The 21,852-nt window shown below is 35.8% G+C and overlaps 2 protein-coding genes and 1 non-coding gene across 8 annotated transcripts; 1 reads left to right on the forward strand and 2 right to left on the reverse strand.

Annotated features, from left to right (window-relative positions):
- The first annotated feature begins 621 nt into the window (after positions 1–621).
- On the forward strand, positions 622–8,759 carry LOC133298747 (probable NOT transcription complex subunit VIP2). 5 transcript variants are annotated; one of them, XM_061498079.1, is made up of 15 exons: positions 622–807; positions 2,063–2,192; positions 2,941–3,049; positions 3,124–3,302; positions 3,399–3,447; positions 3,562–3,771; positions 5,532–5,741; positions 5,830–5,931; positions 6,458–6,546; positions 6,663–6,848; positions 7,047–7,469; positions 7,551–7,603; positions 7,685–7,726; positions 8,032–8,176; positions 8,301–8,759. In XM_061498079.1, the coding sequence occupies exons 2-15, from the start codon at positions 2,175–2,177 to the stop codon at positions 8,358–8,360; spliced, it is 1,875 nt and encodes a 624-aa protein (XP_061354063.1). In that variant the 5' UTR covers positions 622–807; positions 2,063–2,174; the 3' UTR covers positions 8,361–8,759. The 5 variants fall into 5 exon arrangements, with proteins under 5 accessions (XP_061354063.1, XP_061354062.1, XP_061354061.1 ...); XM_061498078.1 differs by having other exon boundaries at positions 2,941–3,010; positions 3,399–3,771; positions 8,301–8,758; XM_061498077.1 differs by having other exon boundaries at positions 623–807; positions 3,399–3,771; positions 8,301–8,757.
- LOC133298761 (small nucleolar RNA snoR35) lies at positions 2,969–3,049 on the reverse strand. Its single transcript, XR_009749857.1, has one exon. It is a non-coding gene; the product is annotated as a small nucleolar RNA snoR35 (small nucleolar RNA).
- Positions 8,760–10,024: 1,265 nt separating the features above from the next.
- Positions 10,025–20,854, reverse strand: LOC133298749 (E3 UFM1-protein ligase 1 homolog). Of its 2 annotated transcripts, XM_061498085.1 has the most exons (20): positions 20,539–20,854; positions 20,075–20,386; positions 19,715–19,981; positions 19,354–19,401; positions 19,157–19,222; positions 18,916–19,019; positions 16,102–16,195; positions 15,969–16,025; positions 14,956–15,397; positions 14,718–14,872; positions 14,497–14,562; positions 14,350–14,418; positions 14,175–14,267; positions 13,947–14,012; positions 13,695–13,741; positions 13,526–13,589; positions 12,361–12,438; positions 12,226–12,288; positions 10,966–11,058; positions 10,025–10,377 (listed from the first exon to the last, which is right to left on the reverse strand). In XM_061498085.1, the coding sequence occupies exons 1-20, from the start codon at positions 20,710–20,712 to the stop codon at positions 10,273–10,275; spliced, it is 2,463 nt and encodes an 820-aa protein (XP_061354069.1). In that variant the 5' UTR covers positions 20,713–20,854; the 3' UTR covers positions 10,025–10,272. The 2 variants fall into 2 exon arrangements, with proteins under 2 accessions (XP_061354069.1, XP_061354070.1); XM_061498086.1 differs by lacking the exon at positions 19,354–19,401.
- Between the last annotated feature and the right edge of the window lie 998 nt (positions 20,855–21,852).

The raw sequence follows: 21,852 nt of genomic DNA on the forward strand, positions 1-21,852 counted from the left end.
TCTTTTTAATAAATGTGGGGTCCACCACTAATTGAGTCACAACATAAGAATTCAATTCTCATGCAACATGAGAATATCAAATCCCTATATATACATATATACATATATATATATATTTATATATATTATATCGTGGATAAAATATTTATAATATTTCTTGAGATGTTAAGTTGTTCCCACGGATGAAAAGTATTTAAAAGTGTATTTTTGAATTTATTTTTTTAAAAAATATTGTTTAATATAAATAATGAACATTAAATTTTTTTTTCGATATAATTAAATCTAAAGTTAAAAATAAGATAAGTTTATTTATTAAAAGAGCACTAACGAATTTTTATAATTAAAAATTTAAAATAATTAATGGATTTAAATACAATAATTTTTTCCTTCTAGATTTTGCTGTCTTCTCTTCTCCCTTACTTTTCTCAACAAATTATAGTTTTTGTTTTTCTCTATCCTTCAGCCATTGGTCTAAATCCAATCTAGCATTGATAAAATTCACTTACAAATTAATAAAGCTTACATGTTTGAAAAAAAAAATTAAAAAAATAAAGCTTACAAATCAATGAAATTATGCCCAATGTGGTGGGTGGTGGCGAATCTGTATTTGCAGCTAAACCCCGCAGTATGAACGTTTTGCATTTTTAGTCCAGAAATTTATAAAGCTTGTATTGTCGTCCCAAACCCAACCCTACCCAAGCTTCTCTCTCTCTCTAGCTTTCGCTTTCGCTTTCGTTTTCTGGTTCCGATTTAGGGCAACCGAACTCGGTTTTTGACTCAGAACTTTAGCTCCGATCTGCTCCTCAGGTACTCTCTCTCTCTCACTTTTTCTCTTCGCGTTCGAGGCCGAGTTGACCCTGACTCGTTCCGACTTCGATCTACTGTGGTTACCACTTCGTCATTTCGTTCTTTTAGATCTTCGTTGTGCGTCACTGTTAGAGATCTTCGTCGCTCATAATCTCACTGCTTCACATGTTTTTGTTCAAGTTCTTAAGCTTCGAATTTAGGTGTATATTTTTAATGCTAATTTGATTTGGCGGAGTAAAACCTCTCTGTTGCCAATGGTAGTGTAGTTTTTTTATTTTTATTTATGTTATCTTTAAAATATATAAGAAATGAGGAATATGTAATTGTAATTTTAGGGAGTCTAAGGGTTTATAACTTCTTGTTCTTGTTCTTGATTATTCAGTACGCCATCGTATGTGTGCAATTTGTTTTGACAATGGTTTCTGCTTCGCAAATTTTCCACCCCTTGGTATTCATATGAACAAATGAGATATACTTGAAAACCAATGTAGGGTTTGCACATCCTTAGTACAGCTTCAAGGTTTTACAAAAAAGGGAGTCAAAATATGCGTCGGTAGTCTGCTTTATGGTTTTGAATTGGAGTTGGAGCCACAATTCTCCCGCAAACAAAAAATTGCACTTGCGTTATGGTTAGTGTAATTCCTGGCATTGCGATTATTGCCATGCTGGTTGTAGATGATGTGGCCATGAAAGTTTGTCAAGTTTGTGGCCATGAAATTTTTATTTTCAAACTAAAGCTGCAACATTGCGGCTGTTGTGGTTGCATTGCGGTCACTGCTGCAGCTGTTGCGATTATGCTGTGGCTTTTTTTGTTTAAGTGGATATCACTCTGCAATTGCAGGTTCATGCGGTTGCAGACATTGCCAAAACTGCAATTTAGGTCTATTAAATTTTATTGTGATTCTAGGAAGTAAATTAAGTGTTTAGTGTGTTTTACAGCTTGTATCTCTCGTTTGTTTGTTCTGAAGTTGTGTGGATGTTTTCACATAAATTATATGGAGATATGACTTGGTTTAATGAAGTAGCATGTTTTAGTTAACAATGGATTAAATAGTAGAACTTAGATGACTCTCAGAGTTTGGAGAATGGAGCAAAATTCTCATCTGAGAAGCTGTTGGAATTGACTTTCACTTTCATTTTTAGTGTGCTGCTTGCTAAATTTTGGTTAAGTTTGTTGTATTTTTGGATGCTTACAAGTGACAACTGTATTGCATCATGTCTAATGTTGTCTTTTACATCGTGTTATCCTATTTAGGTTGTTAGTTGGTTGCAAGGACATACTCTTCGGATTGTTCTGACCACTCTGAATACGGAGGACTGTTTTCAGCAAGGGATGACTTTTGGCTTGACCTTGTGAAATTCATGCAATGTCGGGGTTACTTAATGTATTTCCTTATGTCCTGAAAAGCTTCACCCCATCCCCCCCCCCCCCTTCCTTATTTTTTCCTGTCTTTTAGAGGTTATTTTCATTATTTGATCTTTCCCTTCGCTCTTTTGCATTGTCATGGCTACCGAATTGATATAATATAGTATTTTGATTTATTTTCATTAAAAATTTTGACTTTTTTCTTGCTAGATTGCTTATATTTGGATGTATATGACTTTTTTGTTATAATACTTGTGTTTTATGCTTTGAGTGTATACTGGTTTTTTTGAATGTTTTGCCAACATTTTGATGAATGCGACTTTGGAGACTTGAGATGTGTGGCAAACTACCCAAAAGCATTGAAATAATTGGATATGTGGTTGGAGTAGAATAGTGGGACGTTCAGGGCGGGTTGGGAGGAATTCACGAGTACTACAACTTGGATCTTTGATCTTATTTTTTCATCACCTTTAATTTTTTCTTGATATCTTCTTTTTATATGCTTGTTTACTACCAGCAGTTTTGTCTATGCATGGTTATTAAATTACATTTTGTTAGGAAACTCTCTTAATGTTTAATTTTTGAGCCCACAGTGAAGATTTCATGCCTTGTGATTTTTGGATGCATCACATAAAATGAGATTTTTTTAAAAGTTTTTATAGTATTATTTTTTTAAAATATCCTAAAATGTTGATTCCTACTTCTAGATTTTATTACTTTTAGCATGTCTATCATAAATGTAAATTGTAACCGAGTTTCCTTTGCAGTCTTCTCTGAACGGATCTGCTTCAAATCTTCCAGATGGTGCCGGGCGGTCTTTTGCTACATCGTTCTCTGGTCAGTCTGGTGCAGCCTCCCCAATTTTTCATCACACTGGTGGGGAGCTTTTGCTGAATTTACTTCATTTTCTCCTCCCATTTAGATGTATAATTGCTAGGTTCTTGGTACAGGAGGTATTCAAGGGTTGCACAATATTCACGGGAGCTTTAATGTTCCCAACATGCCTGGTACACTCACATCAAGAAACTCATCAATAAATAGTGTTCCGTCTGGGGGTGTTCAGCAACCTACAGGAAGCCTTTCTAGTGGAAGATTTGCGTCCAACAATCTCCCTGTTGCATTGTCACAGGTATGTGTTTGTGTACTTTTACCTCTTATTTCTGTCATTTTATTTCCTCTGTTATGTTATTTACCAGGTTTACATTTGCCTCGATTATATTTGCAGCTATCTCATGGAAGCTCCCATGGACATTCAGGAGTCACCAGTAGAGGAGGTATAAGTGTTGTAGGAAACCCTGGATTTAGTAGTAACACAAATGGAGTTGGTGGTTCTATTCCTGGGATTCTTCCAACATCTGCTGCAATTGGTAACCGAAATGCTGTTCCAGGATTGGGAGTATCCCCAATTTTGGGAAATGCAGGTCCTCGAATCACAAGTTCTGTGGGAAACATGGTTGGAGGGGGGAATATTGGAAGGACTGGTGGAGGGTTGTCCGTGCCTGGTCTTGCTTCTCGTCTAAATTTGGGTGCAAACAGTGGATCTGGCAGTTTAGGCATGCAAGGACAGAATCGATTGATGAGTGGTGTGATTCCACAAGGTGTGTGCATTTTAGTCACAAGTGCATTGAAATTTTCATCCAAGGGATTCTTATTATGTTGAGGTTATCTTCATATTTAGTGTCAGTCTCTGTCAAAAGATTATATATTATTTTGCTGCAAACTTTTTTTTTTTTGTGTGCTGAAATGCTGCAAACTTTGTTCACGTAGTTCCTTTACCTATAAAATGGAATTTATTACTACACTCATTTTTAAGGATAACCTTTTCGCTTCTTACTTGTTTCAATATCTTGGATGTTTTATAATGCCTGCTTCATAGCATCAGTTGACAATTGGTTTGAGTATGTTTGGAAGTTAGTCATTTACAAGTCACGACAGTGATGGCTCGGCTCAAAATAATTTGGTTTCTTCAGTCATGGTCCTGGTTGGGGAATGATAAGAACCTTGAGATGCACTACCCCAAAAGCTAGCTCAATAGTTAGGAGTGCTCAAGGCTTTATAAACCCCACATAGTTGCCTATATAACCAATGTGGGATTCCAAGTCCCATACCTTGCAAATGGGTCCTAATGGGGAACTTATCTTTGTTATCTCTTCCTCTCTCGTTTTTTTTGTTATGGGGGAGGGATGTTGCTTTATGTCATGGACATGTTATATCTATTTTTGTTAATTTCTCTCCTATCAAAGATGGATTGGAAACAAAGAAGTTTTTTGTCCAGCTTTTCTTCCTCCTGTTTTTTTTTTTTTATTGAATATTTGGTTACAAAATTTATCTTAATCTAAGCAATTTCTATCCCCCCCTTTCCAAATATTGATTGTAAAATTATTATTTCTTCTTGTGTTGTGAAAAGAAATGGGCTACATTATTGTCATTGATGTGTGGCAGCCTATGAAGCACCAATATGCAATTTAATAGTAAGACGTATCAGAACGTATCGAAATATTAGTATTTTTGAAGTAACGTATTGATGTCCTGTATCGGGAACGTATCGAAAACGTCGTGTCAGAATCGGTGCTTCATAGGTGGCCAGCAAGTGCCAAAACTTCCATGGTGCAATGGTGGATTGCATGGCAGCTTTTTTGTTGAACAAGGCAGCCACCAAACAAAAGAAACCCACAATTTCTCAGTTATTCTTCGTGATGTGAGTCTGAGTGGCACGATTGTGAGTATTCTGGGCTGTTTTTCTTTTAATGATACGCTTCTATCATGTGAAACACAGAGAATCAAACTCTTAAATTAAGAAGCCGAAAGGCTGAGGCAGGGAAAATGGGAGTTTGGGAGAGAAATTCTCGTCTGTAAGCCATCTTTATTTTGGTCACTATTTTCACGTGCTTTGCATATGATGAGTGCCTAGGTGCAGCCATGTCACCATAGACAAGACTGTTGGACTGTTTGACTGTTGTTTTCAACAATAGTGGGAAGTCTGTACTTGTTTTCACTTCTTAAAGCTTGATAATGTGGGTTTAGATTGTGAGTAACCTTTCTGATTGCATTTACTACTGCCTGTCCACCTGCTTCAAATTTGGTTTCTTGGGTGTCACACTGTCGCTACACAGATTGTTTTGTCAACTAATATGGAAAGGTTTGTTGATTTGATGTGTGAATGTTATATGCTAATATGGCAGCAAAATGTGATTGAAAATTTTAAAGAACTGCTGCTTGTTTGAGATTTATATAGATGATCAAAACATTTATATGTTTGATGTGTGTTGAATATGCAAATTTCCCCTCCTTTATTATTGAGTTCATTTTATGGTAATATAATGTGCTACTCTGTGGTGACATCATCTTCTTGATTCAGGATCTCCACAGGTGATTTCAATGCTAGGAAATTCTTATCCTAACTCTGGAGGTCCGCTTTCCCAAAGCCATGTTCAAGCAGTAAGTAACTTGAACTCTATGGGGATGTTGAATGATGTGAATTCGAATGACAATTCACCTTTTGACATCAATGACTTCCCTCAACTAACAAGTCGTCCTAGTTCTGCAGGAGGGCCTCAAGGACAGTTGGGTATGTGAAGGAAAATGTTGTTTTATACTTTCACTTGATATATTGTTCATCTTATACAATAAAGAATGATATAAACAAAATATTTCAGGTTCTTTACGAAAACAGGGTCTTGGTGTTAGTCCCATTGTTCAACAAAACCAAGAGTTTAGCATTCAAAATGAAGATTTCCCAGCTTTACCAGGATTCAAAGGTGTAGTTTGTTGTTTGTATAAGATATTTGACCTAATTGATTACTATGCATTTCTTGTTAGGAATTTTGGCTGCTCTATTATATAATTATATTGTATAATCGTTTTCTGTTTTGGAGTTTAAATAGTGTCTTCTTAGGAGATGAGTTGTAGAATAAAATTTATGCTTTTTCTTTAGGAAGGTCTTCTGGATCTTCATGCACATTTACATTTGTTGTTTGGCTTTGTTACTATTTTATTCCCATATTACTCTTTTGATTGGTGTATGTGCTCCTGGTTTCAGTGTCAAGTTAAGCATATGTTTTCTCTGTTAAAAATCTAGTGAGGATGCTTTAATGTCTCTACACGTTGCAGAAGATGCAATTGTTTCTTAGGTTTTCTCTTATGAATCTTTGATTGCTTTGTTGGAAATGGCAACCTAGTGACTATTATTTTTGGTCACCTGTGTTCATTTGTAGAACTCTACTTGAGTAAAAGTTGTTCAATTTACTTCAGTATTTGTTTTTGACCATATTATTATTTGTGCAGGTGGAAATGCAGATGATGCTATGTATATGCACCAGAAAGAACAACTTCATGAGAATGCTATGCCAATGATGCAATCTCCGCATTTCTCTGTGAGTCATGTTATATAAGATTAAGAAATCTTATCTATATTCAGATCCATGTCTATAATCTTGATGGATAAAAAACTGTTGTCATTTCTAACTTTCCATGCTTTCAATATGCACAGATGGGGAGGTCTGCTGGTTTCGGCTTGGGGGGGACATATTCATCACATCGTGCACAACAGCAACAACAGCATGCTCCTTCAGTCACTAACAGCAGTGTCTCCTTTTCATCTGTAAACAACCAGGATCTTCTCCATCTTCATGGATCAGATATTTTTCCATCTTCACATTCATCCTATCATTCACAGGTCTGCATGTTTTGTATGCATGAATGGGGGAACATGTTTTTGTAATGAATAAACTTCTATCTTTTTCCACCAAAGAAATAAATAAAAAAACTATCTTATCTTGTCTTTCAATATGAGGTGCCCCCCTATACTGAAATTATGTATTTCCCATGAAGCAAGTATTCCTGACATTCTAATCACTTCTGGATTCTTGTTTAGACAAGTGGACCTCCTGGCATTGGATTAAGGCCTCTAAACTCTCCAAATACAGTTTCTGGTATGGGTTCATACGACCAGCTCATCCAGCAATATCAACAGCACCAGAACCAGTCCCAGTTCCGTCTTCAAATGTCAGCTGTAAATCAGTCTTTTAGGGATCAGAGCATGAAGTCTATGCAAACTGCACAATCTACACCAGATCAATTTGGTTTGCTTGGCTTGTTAAGTGTGATCAGGATGAGTGATCCTGACCTGACATCTCTTGCTCTTGGAATTGATCTTACTACACTTGGGTTAAATTTGAATTCATCAGAAAATCTTCACAAGACTTTTGGGTCTCCATGGTCTGATGAACCGGCTAAGGGTGATCCAGAGTTTAATGTGCCACAATGTTATTACGCTAAACAGCAATCTCCTCTACATGTGAGATTTTTTATTGTTTTATAATTTCATTTCTCTATTTTCAAACCTTTTCTTTGTCTAATTGTTTATTGCATGATGCAGCAAGGTTATTTTTCAAAGTTTTCGGTGGATACGTTGTTTTACATATTTTACAGGTGCTTTTAAAATCAGATTCTTGCTTTCACGTTGACTTGCTTCATATTATAATTAAATATCAAATTTTATCTTTTATGCAGCATGCCCAAAGATGAAGCACAATTATATGCCGCAAACGAGCTGTATGGACATTTCCTCAAATCCATCCTTTTTTGTAGTTGGTCCCCCCCTCCCAAAAAAAAACAAACAAAAAAAAACCAAAATTATTTGGGCTTATTTCCAAATTGTTTTGGGATTATTACAATTTGGGAACAACTAACTCGATGAGTGGTTAGATTAGTCAATAATGGTATTTGCATTAACCACTTGTCCAGTTAGGGTATTCCTAAATTAAAAAAATATTTGATTGGAATTCCTAAATTGTAATTCTCTGAATTATTTTTTCCATTGTCAATAATTTCTAACGAGTAAGGTTTATTGCTCTCAGTCACAACAGAGGTTGGTTTTATCACAAAGAGCATCATTTTTGGTTTACAAGAGTTCCCAACATGGAGCCGCTGGTTAAAACAAACACATACGAGAGAGGATCCTATCACTGTTTTGATCCAAGCACATTCGAAACGGTCCGTAAGGTTAGTTTTTGTAAATATAGTATATCAATGGTGTTCTTAAACTCTTCTTCCAAAGTTGTATTGCTCTTTTCCCGGATATATATATTTTTCCATTTTTGGCCTCTAATGTACAACCTCCTTGCAGGATAATTTTGTTCTTCATTATGAAATGTTGGAAAAGAGACCACTACTGCCTCAACATTGAGGAGGAAACAAAACCTTTATTGTAAAGTTTCAATTATGGATTTAATTCCTCAGAAAGTCATTTTGCAGCATTAGTGTTCCTTCAATTCTTGATTCTCGTTTCTTAAAATCTTGTTGCTTAAGTGACCCAAGCTAGTATCATTTTTTTTCCTTCCCTAATACGAACAATTGAGATACATAGGTGTTAGGATAACCTAGCTGTTTGACACTCATGGTTTGCAGCCCACTTGATCAAATGAGCACATAAATTAACCTGAATGAAAATTGGATGTAGTGTCTGTAGTTATTGTCCTCGTACTGAATTACTTTATCTCAATCTGTTAGGACTGCTAGATTGACTGTGGCCTGGAAAAAGAAAAATAAGGTTTATGCCACCTTCCCCCTCATAAACAACTTCAAACACACACATTGTAGTTCGTTTTTAAGCGAGAGTAAGTATGATTATCTTTGCCGTAGGTGAGGCCCGCCCGTCACGTTGTATCGTTAAGCCTGATTATGATTATATATGAAAGCTTGTGTATTATTTATTACATGCTAGTATGGTAGCTTCAAATATTGATTCCAGACCCATCAGAAGTCTAGCAGTTGAATGTTGTAAAGTCTATGTTGTATGGAGTACGGGGGTGGTGATGTTACATTTAAATTGCTTGATATGTTCACTGCCATGTCGAGCCCTTCCATTGACATTTGAAGGTTCTCCATCTGGGTTAACTGTCCCAAGTCAGGGGAGCTGGTAAGTTTGAAACCGGTTCCTTTTAGCTAACAGTAGGGCTTGTTGCGACAAGAATTAAGCAGCGAGAGGTGGGCCATGCAATAACGAATGATCCAGTAAGTATTTTCGTGGTTCTGGACTGATTATTCGGTAAACTACTTACGTTCCTTCTGAATAATGGATTCCAAGGATTGGTAATTGCAACTTTCCGTTTCCTAATGCACTCCTGGCCGTTCCATGTCTTTGAGGATTGGACCCAAACATTTAATCGTCAGAAACAGAATGCTCAACGACCAATGGTCGTTGATAATTCCTACATGCAAATTACTGGTGAGAGGTCATTCACAGTCGAGCGAGATACAGCCTTATGACCTAAAATATCACTACGTTCAGGGTTATAACGTCATTATGCTATTGCCGAAGAGAAATATTTGATAATCTCAGGTGGTTGACTTCAAAACTCTTACAGTTGTCTCCGCAGCAAAACAGAATACCTAATTGGCATGCAAATTAAACTTTTCAAAATATCACAAAAATGCCAATCGTCAGCTGTCACAAGCTAATTGGCATTTTTGTCACTAATTTGACACTTAAAAATGAAATTAAATACTATAAAATGTAATATTTAACACTTTCAAAAGCGTGTTTGATTCATCATTTAAAAGTACAGCACTCATGTTGAAAGATTTTCATGATACTGTTTGTGTTGATTACAGAAGACTTGGTGTAAACCTTATTTTCACAGTTGTGTGGACTAAATTAATTAATGTATCACTTTAAATATAAAATAATTCTGTAGGACAAAAGTTTATGTAATTATTCAATATTAAGTAGTCAAATCAATTTGTTGATTTTTTATTTTACTTTTTAGTACAAGATATTTGTTGATTTACTCTACAAAATTTGTATAAACAAGGTCAACTATTCAAGAATTTCTCAGACTGATTATGAAGTAATACCACGTAGAGAAGGCAAGTAGGGCATTAGGTTCTCCTGAGAAAAGACTAACTAGCGAACATTTGCAGTGTGAATTAGAATAAAATGAATTGTTGCAATAAAATCTAATCTAATACCCCAGAATTATCTACTCTGTAACAAAGTGTAATGTGTCGCAGGCTTTTGCAACTAATAAAAAAACTACGAAATCAGCCCATCCGTACAATGAGGCTCGATACAGGTTGTCAATTTGCTTACAAAGTATTTATGAAGATTGAGACGTGCTCAAAACCAAGCTTTTGAGGTCCCCCATTTTGCTATCCAGAAGCTCCCTTTTACTCAAAATTCTATCAGATGCACAATCGTCTTCCTATACAAAATGTAAAAATGGCAGTTTACAATCTATACATAGTTCCAATTATTCAAACTAATCTACATATTGAATTGAATGATCAAAACATTCACAAACATGACACCCCCCTCAACGAAATATTGAGAGAAAGTAGCTCTTGAAATATTGCATATTGATTGTTTGCTGATTGGATAAGGTGGCACTTCTTTTAATCTTAAAAAAGCTTACGGTAAAAGAGATCATGCAAAAGCTGGAAAAAAAATCTTACCTATCTATTTAAGAGTCATTGAAATTTTTTTTGCACAAAACCACTCTCCATTAAATCCGATTAGCGAGGGTAGAGGTAATGACAATTCTTGCATACAACCTTACCCTTACATATTTGCAAAGAAACTGTTTTCCAAATTCGAACTTAAGGTCACAAAAAAGGAATAATTTTACCACTGTTCCAAGTTCACCCTCTCATTGGAAAAAAATGCACAATAATATTTAATTTCAAAGCACTTGCCCATTGATGTACAAAATGTAAAACAGTAACCAGGTTTTATGAGATCAAACTTAATATGACACGTACGCAGGAAGAATGCATAATCAGTAATTACTCACATCACCAGGTGCAGCTGATAATAGTGCCAAAACAGTCACTGTAGCAGTTTGATAATCAGTTAAAACCTTGTATGCTGACTCGTCTAGCTTATCCTGACAATTAAAACACGCAAAAAAAATCAGGGAGACGTTCTGAAAAATGTCATTGTAAAATATATTATAAACGGCATGCAGAATAGATTTGACTAGGATTTTGACTACTTTGGGTTATAACTTATAAACACCCCTTTAGCCCTTTAGGTAGCCTATGTTATTCAGCTTTTGATATTTGATTAAATTAAATAAGATTATTGTGAGTTTTTCAATCCTATGTATTCATTATTGCCTAAGTTACAGCATACATGAGCCCAATATATTCATAACCCATGTGATGTAAGCAGTATATTTGTTGCAATTTTCCTTTTCAACAAAATACATGAGTAAAAAAGATGATAGTGTTTGCTACTATATACTAATAGTGTATCAAATTTGAACTCTATTCTAATTGCTTGAGTGGTCCCAGAAGCAAGAACCAAGTGCATCAAAAAAGATAAACTAAGGGATGTCACACCACGGCAGCTGGTGGTCCAAAATAATTCAAGTCTCAGAACTTTGTTGGGTTGTATGCTAGGTTAAATTTATGAAACAAACTAATCCAAAATAACATTCAAAATTTCATGTTTAATTGGTAAAATTACGGTAGAGAGCATAGAAAACCATTAACAGTGCTAAGCATAGGAAACCATAAAATAATATCTGAAGCAGATGAGATCCCCCCTCTTAAAAAATAAATAAAAAAAAGCACTGAACAAACAATAGTATAAAGGTTTAAATTGTAAAAATCCTAGATGGTTAAATCCAACACATAAGAGTCATGAATAATAGCTTTGCATTATACAACCATTCTATTGTAACTAGGAAAGACTACTCAGATCTAGGCTCTGAGATATTTCAACCATTGTAAGAAGTCTTGGAGGGAATACTCCAACTACATATCATATCTTAGTTAAAAATCATCCGCAGGTCTCATTCCAATAACACCAAAAACAGATTTGGCATTACTGTCTATTTTAGGCTTTCAACTCAACTTAAATTACTACTTACTTTAAATAAATAAAAATAATAAATAATGAATTCCCTAGGTTGGGCACCATGCCATTGTTTCTTATCCCTAGTTTGCATTATACAAACCAATTAACTTACATTTGACATTTATATTACTAATTTTTTTCTCTTAGTTGTGTTGATGGATAACTAAACCAGCTGACAGAAAGTACATACCTTCAGTAGGGAAATAGCAACTGAAATGGCCCTTCCAGGGGCTTGAAGAGCTTTGTGGTGAACCTATTCATACAAGTATCCATGTTCATAACGGGAAAAGGGGGCAAAATATACAAAAAGAAGTACTTAAGTTACCTGAATATAAAGTAAAGACACAACTTTTGGGAGAAGTGATACAGGGTCAGTCTCAGCAGAAACTTGAGATGTCAATTCCTGATAATAACAATGATGGAAGAGAGTTCAAAAATATCAGCATAGCAGGGTATCATTCCAAAACTCACTGAAAGTTCTATGTGGAGTTGTGTCACTAACTAATATTAGGGAGAATTACAATTTAAGAAATCTTGACTAACATATCCAATATAAGAAGAATTAACTGAAGCTGGAAAGAATAGCAAATCAATGTTCAAATAATGGTTAATGGTAAACTAAACACTAACGAGATTAATTAACCATAAAACCCAATTTAGTTAATATTTTCCCTTGTTAGAATGTCTTTGATATTTATGATGGCATATTATGTATATATGGTTGAATCAATTAGGAAAAATCTTAGGAACTAATTTAGGATGACATATCTGTATAAATAGGAATGAATCATTGTAATTAATAATAACACTCATATATATAGAGAGACCTTGTGTGGACTGTCAAGACACCATAGTAATTAATAGTGCCGCAATAGCACCGCGAGCCGCGCCGTATGGGCGTTGCGGTGCCTCGCCGCAAGAAACCGCGTTGCACCGCACCTGAACGTAATAGCGGCCATTGCGATCACATTTGCGGCCATATTGCTGTCATAAGACAAAATGTCAATGTTGTCCTAAATTTAAATGTGTAATAGAAAATTTTTAAGGATTTTTTAGTTTATCTGCGTCTCTCTCTCTGTGACTTCTGCTATCTCTGCCTTTAAAAAATATTTATTTTTGTCATTATTTCTGTCATATATCTATTCCGCTATTTCCGCAACCGCAACCCGCTATAACACTATAGCATTTTTCGGGGTTGGCCGCGACATGCCGCAATCCGCATTTGATAACTTTGCAAGACACACAATTTATCCCTAATTGGATAGTTCTTAGATTTCTTATTTTCCTTAATTGAAAATTTGTTCACCAAAACTTCTTAAATTAGAATTCTCCCTTACATTGTTGAAAAGAACTTATTCAGTAATATTTCTCGTTATTCAGAAGTTTTACCAATCTGATAGTTTCAATGCCACAACCAGCATCATCAACAATATTTGTGCGTGATTTTAGCCTATTCCGCTAATTTTTTACATAAATGTAAGCATAAATACCTTCCGATATGAATGTAAAAGTGTTCTTTCTAGTTTCTTGTCAAGCTTTTTCAGAGGCAACCCACTGCAGAAATTAATGATCAAAACATGTATCAGGGATCACATCAGGGCAGAAGATCTGGAGGTCAAATCAATGCTAAAGTTCAACAAACAAAATTAGATACATTACCTCTCTTCTGTTACCATTCTAAATGCAGCCATGAATATTTCCACCCTCTGTTGTATTAATATTCAAACATTAGTTATACTACTAAGAAATCAGACAGAATAATAAGTTTGAAGCTATAAAAAGATATTTCCAGCCAGCCAGCTGCAATTCTGAATTGGAAATTCATTGAGTAAACTTATACAATGAACCATAACGTTAACATGAGCAACCCTTAACAATAATGAGATTTGTTTCAGAATTAAAAATGCTAACCTTTCCTTCCAATGCTTCTACAACGGCAAGAGCCTTCTTTGCAAGAGCTCCTGGAAAACTCTTAGACTGCAAAAGATAAGAATAAGTGAGAGATTTGAAGTCATTTTATGTGCTCCTGCCAAATGATGATCTTCAGCAAGCATACAAGACAAATAAGAATTTGATACAATAAAAAACAGAAAAAATGATGCATATAATTATGCCCAATATATAATGTCTTATTCTTACAATTGCAGCTCTGTCTCCAGGACTAAGTGAAACAGATTCAGAATTTGGAGCTTCCTGCACGTCAAGTCCACTGTTTAATTTGTTGTGCTCATCCTGCAGATGATAAACCCAGTGTTAGACTTAGACCTTATTAAACCTCATGAAACATTAACAAATAACTCGCTGTATATAATACCAGGTTATGAAGAAGCATATCCACCATAGGAGCTGCTACTGTCCTTAGTAAATGCCTATGCAAAACAACCTGGGCATTGTATAAAATTAACTAATGTTTCATCAGTGAAAATAGTATCTTTAAATTTAAAAACTTAACCAAACTTACTGAGGTTGATTGATCATCTTCGAACAATTCTAAGGCTTTTTCATACAGCTGCATGTTTAAGAAAGACTGCAAGAAAACAAATAATCAACATAGGAAACTGCACATATAAAAGGCCACAAATTTTACATGTCTGGATAAGTATCCTTTATGAAAAGGGGAAAAAAAAAGTTGAATAAAGACAGAAAAATAGTGGATGTAAAATGCAGCTTCAGTAGGCAAACCTCATCAAGTTTCTTCTGCAAATTATCAAGCAAACGTCTCATTCTTTCTGCATTATCTGTAAGTAATGCCTTCTTTTTCTCCATCCAAGAACTGATTATTGTAGGCCTTAATTGGTTAGCCAAAGGCCTAAGAATCGTTTCAGGATCATCAATACCTATCAATTTATAGCACTGCATTTGAGAACATTGGGTAACATGTATAGGAAGAAAGAACAGATCCAAAGTCATAATCACAGACCTTGTTCTTCAAAATCAGGAATCAAGGTTGAAATCTTCTGCATGATCCATTCTTCTGAGGGAGTACTGAGATTATCTTCTTTCATTTTAAGTGATTCTTTCCTACAGCCTGACTTTGAATCTGCCGTTTGCGAAGATGTATCCTTACCCCTTTTCTGGCTTTTCTTAGATTTTGTGGAAGTTTGTTCCTGGTTATCTGGACCACTTTCTGATAGATTTGCTACTGCATTTCCAGTGCCCTTCCCCTTTTTCTTCTTTGACCCTTTATCAGCATGCCTGCTGGCACCACCATCACTCGCCATTTCATTGGACTCATTAAACCTGCTTGAGTCATATCCTACTTTTGCTTCACCGGCTACTTGTAAATCACCAGATATCGTAGTGCCAGATGACCCTGAAAAACCTAATGTCTCCAACTCTTTCATCACACGATCACAGATTTCCTGGTAGATGAGGGAGAGAGAAACATACAGGCATCAGGAAACCAATAATAAAAAAAAGTTGCAGATGGACATTTTTTATTCAACAGTAATTTGTCTCCTTGATTCTTGATTCCTATGCGAGAAAGTGAGAAGATAATGAAACCAAAAGCTGCATACAGTAAAGGAAATGAATGATAGAAAGGAAATCTTATGCCCCAAGGGATGCCAAACATATTAATCTAACATCTAACTCAGTTCTGTAAAGTACATGACATTGCAGACATTTTATATCACTACTTTTTTCTTTCAGCTTCCCATTGATAACTATGTGATGGTGACCTGAGCAATTATTTGCTGAACTGCTCATTCAGCAAACTGATGAACCTATTGTAAGCAAACTTCATAACATATGTCTAGCATCTGTTTTTTATTTTTTATTTTTGGTTCTCATTGACGATACTAACTGAAAAAACATGTCCTTTAACCTACTCTGTTTAAACCAATCTTCAAACTGGATCTTATTAGTTGCATTTGCACCACAAAATGGGCAATGTGGTTTGTAAAATTAACTCATATATATCAAATGCCACACCTTCATAAAGCTGCTGCTGAACACATAAAAATCCCCAAAAATGTGTGCATTGTTAGACTGCAAAGAAAATGAAGCTTATCAACATGTGAATCAACAGAACTTAGCATCAATTTACAAGATGGTTGAATATCACCTTAAGAGCCAATTGAACAGATTGACAGATAGACAACATTTTAGATGCATCTTGAGGTGTAAAAGATGAGGGCAATAAGGAAAGAGAATCACTCCTGCAACATTGTTATGTCAGGATACAATGCATTGAAAAAATTGTCTTCCAAAGAATACATATAACTTGCTATAACTTTTGGAAACAAAGTTGAGAGATCTATTGCACATCTCACATAGCATAAGGCCTCTCACAAAATTTACAAAACTTTCATGCGTATGAGTTTTAAAACCCAAGGACACAACATATGGAAGTATCTAAAGAGGTCCTACCAAAGACTAGAGAGTGCACAGCAAAGCAGAGAAAATGAGATCAGTCATTATCCATATGAAGAAACTAATTTTAAAATAACATGGACGACGAAAAGATGGTTTTCGGTGAAAGCCCACCCCTCCCTTCCCCACCCACTCATCTATACCCCTAAATAAGTTCGTGCATATTAATCATTAACTGAAGTTGAGCAATGATGGGCCCCATGGGCCTGAAGTATGGGGGATAAATGTAATAATAGTATAGGGGTCGTTATAGAAAGAGAAAAGGAAGAGAGTTAATTAGTTATAGAATATTCGTAGATGATAGGATAAAAGGAGGGGAAATGTGGGGGTTAAGGTATGCATGTATCGAGTGAATTTTGAGGAATTGAGAATCTCTGGGAGTCTAGGTTTATTGGTTCTAAGGGAGAGTTTGGGAAAGGTCTTTCAGCGTCTGATTAATCTTTGTGTCACGTTATTTTAGTGTCCATTGGTGTTTGTAAGAGGCTCTGCCTCCATTGTTGATAGCAATAAACAGTGTAAATTTTTTATTCTATCATTTTGTTATCAGAGCATCTTCGGTCAAGAGGTGCTTTTGGTCCAGATTTGTGAAGAAATGACAACCATAGGAGGAATCATCAATTCAGAGCTCAAGGAAATGTTGTTAAAAATGGTGAAGGTTTTAGATGAAGCAATGGAGAAGATAGAGACAGATTCGAAATCAAGAAGAAGATTAATTTTGAACATAACATTCAGTCAGAAAAAAAGAACGAAAAAAAAGAAAAAGAGATCACAGAAGAGACAGAAGAAGCAGATTGAAACACAGGAAAAGCGGACGACGATAACATTGAAGAAAGGAAAACAAATGAAGATGCAGAAGAAATTGCATAAGAAGAAACAGAGAAAGAAGGCGAAGGAAAAAAAAGAAGCAGCAGAAGTGGAAGAAAGAAACGAAGAGGAAAAAGCAACAACATTCTTCACGGGGCAAGTGCGAAGTGATACTTGCAGTGACTAGGTTACATGACTTGCAAAATTTGGGAAGGATATGACGATGGCTCAACGTGACGAGGAGAAAGAGTCCATTCGCAACCAATTTGGGCTTCCTTGTGGGCGGGTGGGTAATGGTCAAGCTAGGGGAGGGGGATAGCATGTTAGACCAGCCCTTCCCAACAGGGTTGCAATTGGGGGAAAAGGGGAAAATAGGCCCAACTCTAAAAACACTGAATCGCGAACTGGGTCAACAATATCGAGCCCAACTAATCCACCCACTCAAGGCAGCGAAGCTGAGTCTTCAGCAACCTAACGAAATGTTTCCGCAACAACTATTGAAAGGAGCACGAATATGGATGGCCGCAACCCAAACAACAATGGAGGAGGGCGAGGGGCGCTAGGAGGAGCAACGACGGAGGATGGCAAGCAAGGAGGACATTATGGATCTCGATTTCACTGCCTAACACAAGAGGAGGTGGATGATCAAGGAAGGCGCAATTTTTCTTTCAGGTGCGATGCTTTTTCTTTTCCTGCCATCTTTGTCAATTCCTTCATTGGCGTGTGATGATTCTAGGTGAGAGATGGTCATTTGCATCAGACCCAATCGGTTTCATCATAGGGCTACAGGACTAGGCATTCTTGGGCTCTAGAAGAAGTGCTTGTGGCCCAAAGAACTTTTTGCAGAAGGCCAGCAAACAAGGTAGAAAACAGAGCATGAGGAGAAGGGAGCTACAACCTGTTTCTTGGTCAAGAATGTTATGGGACAGAGAGCGCAGGTGCTAAATGGAGGCAAGGGGGCAATGGGATCCAACAATGCCAATTTTTGGCTTCAAGCATAACTTGGTTTAGGTGCTTCAAACAATGGGACCCGGTTGGAAATTCTCTCACATTACCTGTCCTCTTTCTTCATCTTGAGGACAACGTGAGGTTTGGAGGGAGTATTGATGGGTTTGAAGTATGGCATATAAATGTAATAACAGTATAGGGGTTGTTATAGAGAGAAAAAAGGAAGAGAGTTAGTTAGTTCTAGAATATTCTTAGAGGATAGGATAAAAGGAGGGAGAAAGTGGGGAGTGAGGTATGCATGTATTGATGGGTCTGAAAAATCTTGTGTTACGTTGCTATTTTAGTGTCCATTGGTTTTTGTAAGAGGCTCTGCCTCCATTGATTGACAACAATAAACAGTATAAATTTTGGGTTCTATCAACTGGCTAATTAGAGCTTATATAAGAACATGTTTCATACTCTAATTGGATTTCTATTTTTGCTAAGCCAATATCTAGGTGATGCACAAGTATATAACTTATGTTAAATTAAATGAGAGGGGTAGATGAGGAAGAGAAAGATCACAAGTTAAAAATAGTCATCCAACATATTAGAAAGTTAACACCACATACATAGCAATAATTTACATTTTTTTAGTATATATAACTTTAAGGTGAGAATCAATTGCTGGTATTGACCTTCTCAATGCAGTAAAGTAGAAAGGAGTAAAAACAGAAAGGGGATATTGGGGAAAAAAACATGTTAAGACCCTTACCAGCTACCACGCTCCAGAGCATCCTCAGTAGCAGCATCTAGCATCTCAATCATAGATGGGTGAACAAATGTTGTAACTAGAGGTTTGCCTTCAGGATATCTGGACTAAATTGGATTGCGCAAACTTAGGCTTCATTAACTAAGCTAGGGAAACCAGTGTACAAAGTATTTATTTCACATATATTTATGATCCTAATAATTACTATTTGGAACTAGAATCAACATAGGAACAATTTAGTTACCTGCAAGAATTGAATGGGCTGGGGAATTCCAAGTTTGTGCAGAACCTCATAGCCGATAAAAGAATTCTAGAGCATACAAAGAAAGGCAGCACAAAATGAATGCAGCGGCTCAGACTTGTTTCCCCCCAAAATAGATAGAGAAGAAAGATTTCGTATCTTGAATAAAAGTAAAAGATGAGAAAAGTGCGAGTTCATACCTGTGAAAAGAATGAATCCACAGATTCCCTTTGAGCAATGGCAAATACCTGTCACATGACATAAGAAGTGAAAATCATAATAAATATCTTCTAATGATTGAAATAGGAGCCAACTTAATTTCACCAAGGCATATGCCATAGCAGTTGACTACTGCCACCCATATGCACTATCAGTCAGAGGATAATATAGTAATAAACTGGAAATAGAATAATTCAAAAGAATTTGGAAAACCACCCAATTTTCGTCAATTAAACATGGTGGATCAAGAGGTGAACCACTACAAAGGCCCAAAACAAACATGAAAACCATAATCCAGGTATCACTTTAACAATGTCCAATGTGTAAAAACATGTCACTTACAGCTGGCGTCCAATGTACTCCAGCACGAAGTGACCCAAGAATCTCCCCTTCCTTCACAAGTCCATTAAACAAAGACTGAAAGAAAGCTCCTTCAACAGCCACACCGCTGGTTCCATCCATTGCTTGCAGTAACTGCTGCAACGAGCTCCATAACACCGTCAAATTTGTCGGAATCGTGATACCCCGTGCAGCGCCTCGAACCATGGCACTAACACGAGCCACATAGGCAGGAGTATACAATTGCCCACCTTCAAGCCTGCCTTTCACCTATTTTCAAAATCAACACTCATCAAAACACCTTTTCAATGTCATCATCCCAAAGCCAACACAAACATATACAAAACCAACACACAAACTTACCATAGTGCCAAGGCGCGGCTCCAACATTGAGGCAATAAAGTCCAAACCAACGTTCAATTGTGCGGCCAGTTCTGTCAGTGCAATCTGACTGCATTCTTGAAGCCTCTCATTAATCTCTTCCGCAATTGAGTCCCAGTAAGATTCCGACATGAATTCCCCTTGAGTCAACATAAATTCTCCGTGATCCGTTACAATGCTCTGAGCCAGCTTCTCAACATAATACAAGTCAACTCCAGTAGAATCAGCAAGATCAATCACAGAAACACGCCCTAATTTCTTCACCTCACTCACCATCTCATTCCTCAGTTGATCCTAACAGTACGTGCGAACGCATTAATAATCATTTGAGTAAGATCAATCATAATACAGCGAAAAAATTAAGAGAATATAATCAATGATCAAATCCTCGAAAAATAAAATTGCGAACGGGGAAACCTAATCGCAAAGCGAAGCAGAGAGCTTACGAGAGTGATGTACTCTTTGCCAGAGACAGTGTGGAGAAGCTCGAAATCGATGATTTGGAGTTGCTGCAGTTTTTGGATCAATTCGACGACGTTTCGTTCCGATAATCGGATGCTGGACTTGGCTTGCTGCGCGAACTCGAATTGTCTCTGCAGCTCAAGCAATTCGTCATCCATGTTTCTTCGATCTTCACTCACGCACAGAAAATTGCTATGGTTTCGTTTTCGCTCTTCCGAACTTTCAAATCCAAATGAGCGTTTTGATCCCTGAAATGTTTTGTTCTTCGATTTTTTGTGACGACTGAAATCGGAGTGGGTTTCACCCTTAACTGTTTGTTGAAGAAAATTTTTGGATTAAGAGATAAATTGTTGGGCTGAATTTTATTTTATTTTTTTCTCTTAATTATCATTCGTTTTTCATTTAAAATTATAATATTATAAATTATGTATTTAAAATTATTTACAAGTAAAAATTTGCGAAAAAAAAAAAAAACTATAGAAAAATATTTACCTAAAACTAATCTAACATAAACATGCTTTAAGTCAAGTTATTTATTGCCTTATAAGGAACTAATAATCAACAAGTTTTAATTAATGTTATTATATTTATCATTAGAAAAATATTTTTGCAAGTTAATGCAAATAAGTTATCTGTATTTACTTCCAAAACGACGTCGTTTCGGTATTGAAAGATTAGAAAATTATAATTATAAAGACTATAATAACCTTGAAATAAATTTAAATTACAAAAGCACCATGATTTCTACCCAAAATAACGTCGTACTGGAATTACTGCAAATAACTTATTTGGAGTAACTGCGAACCCTACATTTATATTTAGAATAAGAGAGTTTTAATTTTGGTTTAGTTATCAAAAAAAAAAAAAAATTATATTATTAATTATTCATTTAAGAAAAATTAAAGATGAAAATAAAAAATAAATTTGTAAGTATACGTTATGCTCATTTAAAGATTTAAATAATCTTTAATTCTTAATTTATGACAATATATAATTTTGCGGTACAATGTTTCTTCATATTATTTAGTATGAGAATAATTATTCTCAGTACAGAGAATTCTCTTTCTTACAAGTCTTTTTTAGCTGGCTGAAACTGTTATCATTCCAGAAATCTTTTGATTATTTAGTTTATATTATTACATTTTATGGAGCAAATAAGTGTGAAACTGATTGTTTATCAAGCAAATAAAATGAGTATATTATTCTAAATAGTTAAACTGTTGTATTATCAGATACAACAGTGTCTGTCAATTAAAATTTTTTTTTAAAAAAAATGCTTCAGGTATGTTTTATTAAAT

Source organism: Gastrolobium bilobum, unplaced genomic scaffold (assembly GCF_033153095.1).
Source record: "Gastrolobium bilobum isolate Gb01-03AN ecotype WA unplaced genomic scaffold, APGP_CSIRO_Gbil_v1 utg33098, whole genome shotgun sequence".
NCBI classification, from domain to species: domain Eukaryota; kingdom Viridiplantae; phylum Streptophyta; class Magnoliopsida; order Fabales; family Fabaceae; genus Gastrolobium; species Gastrolobium bilobum.

Coding starts and splice junctions, on each gene's coding strand:
- LOC133298747 (XM_061498077.1), top strand. Junction 7,604..7,684: donor TTGTTTTACATATTTTACAG/GTGCTTTTAAAA, acceptor TCTTTTATGCAG/CATGCCCAAAGATGAAGCAC. Junction 8,177..8,300: donor CATTCGAAACGGTCCGTAAG/GTTAGTTTTTGT, acceptor ACCTCCTTGCAG/GATAATTTTGTTCTTCATTA.
- LOC133298749 (XM_061498085.1), bottom strand. CDS start 20,712: ATGGATGACGAATTGCTTGAGCTGCAGAGACAATTCGAGTTCGCGCAG. Junction 19,402..19,714: donor GAGTACATTGGACGCCAGCT/GTAAGTGACATG, acceptor GTCATGTGACAG/GTATTTGCCATTGCTCAAAG. Junction 14,419..14,496: donor AAGATGATCAATCAACCTCA/GTAAGTTTGGTT, acceptor TACAATGCCCAG/GTTGTTTTGCATAGGCATTT.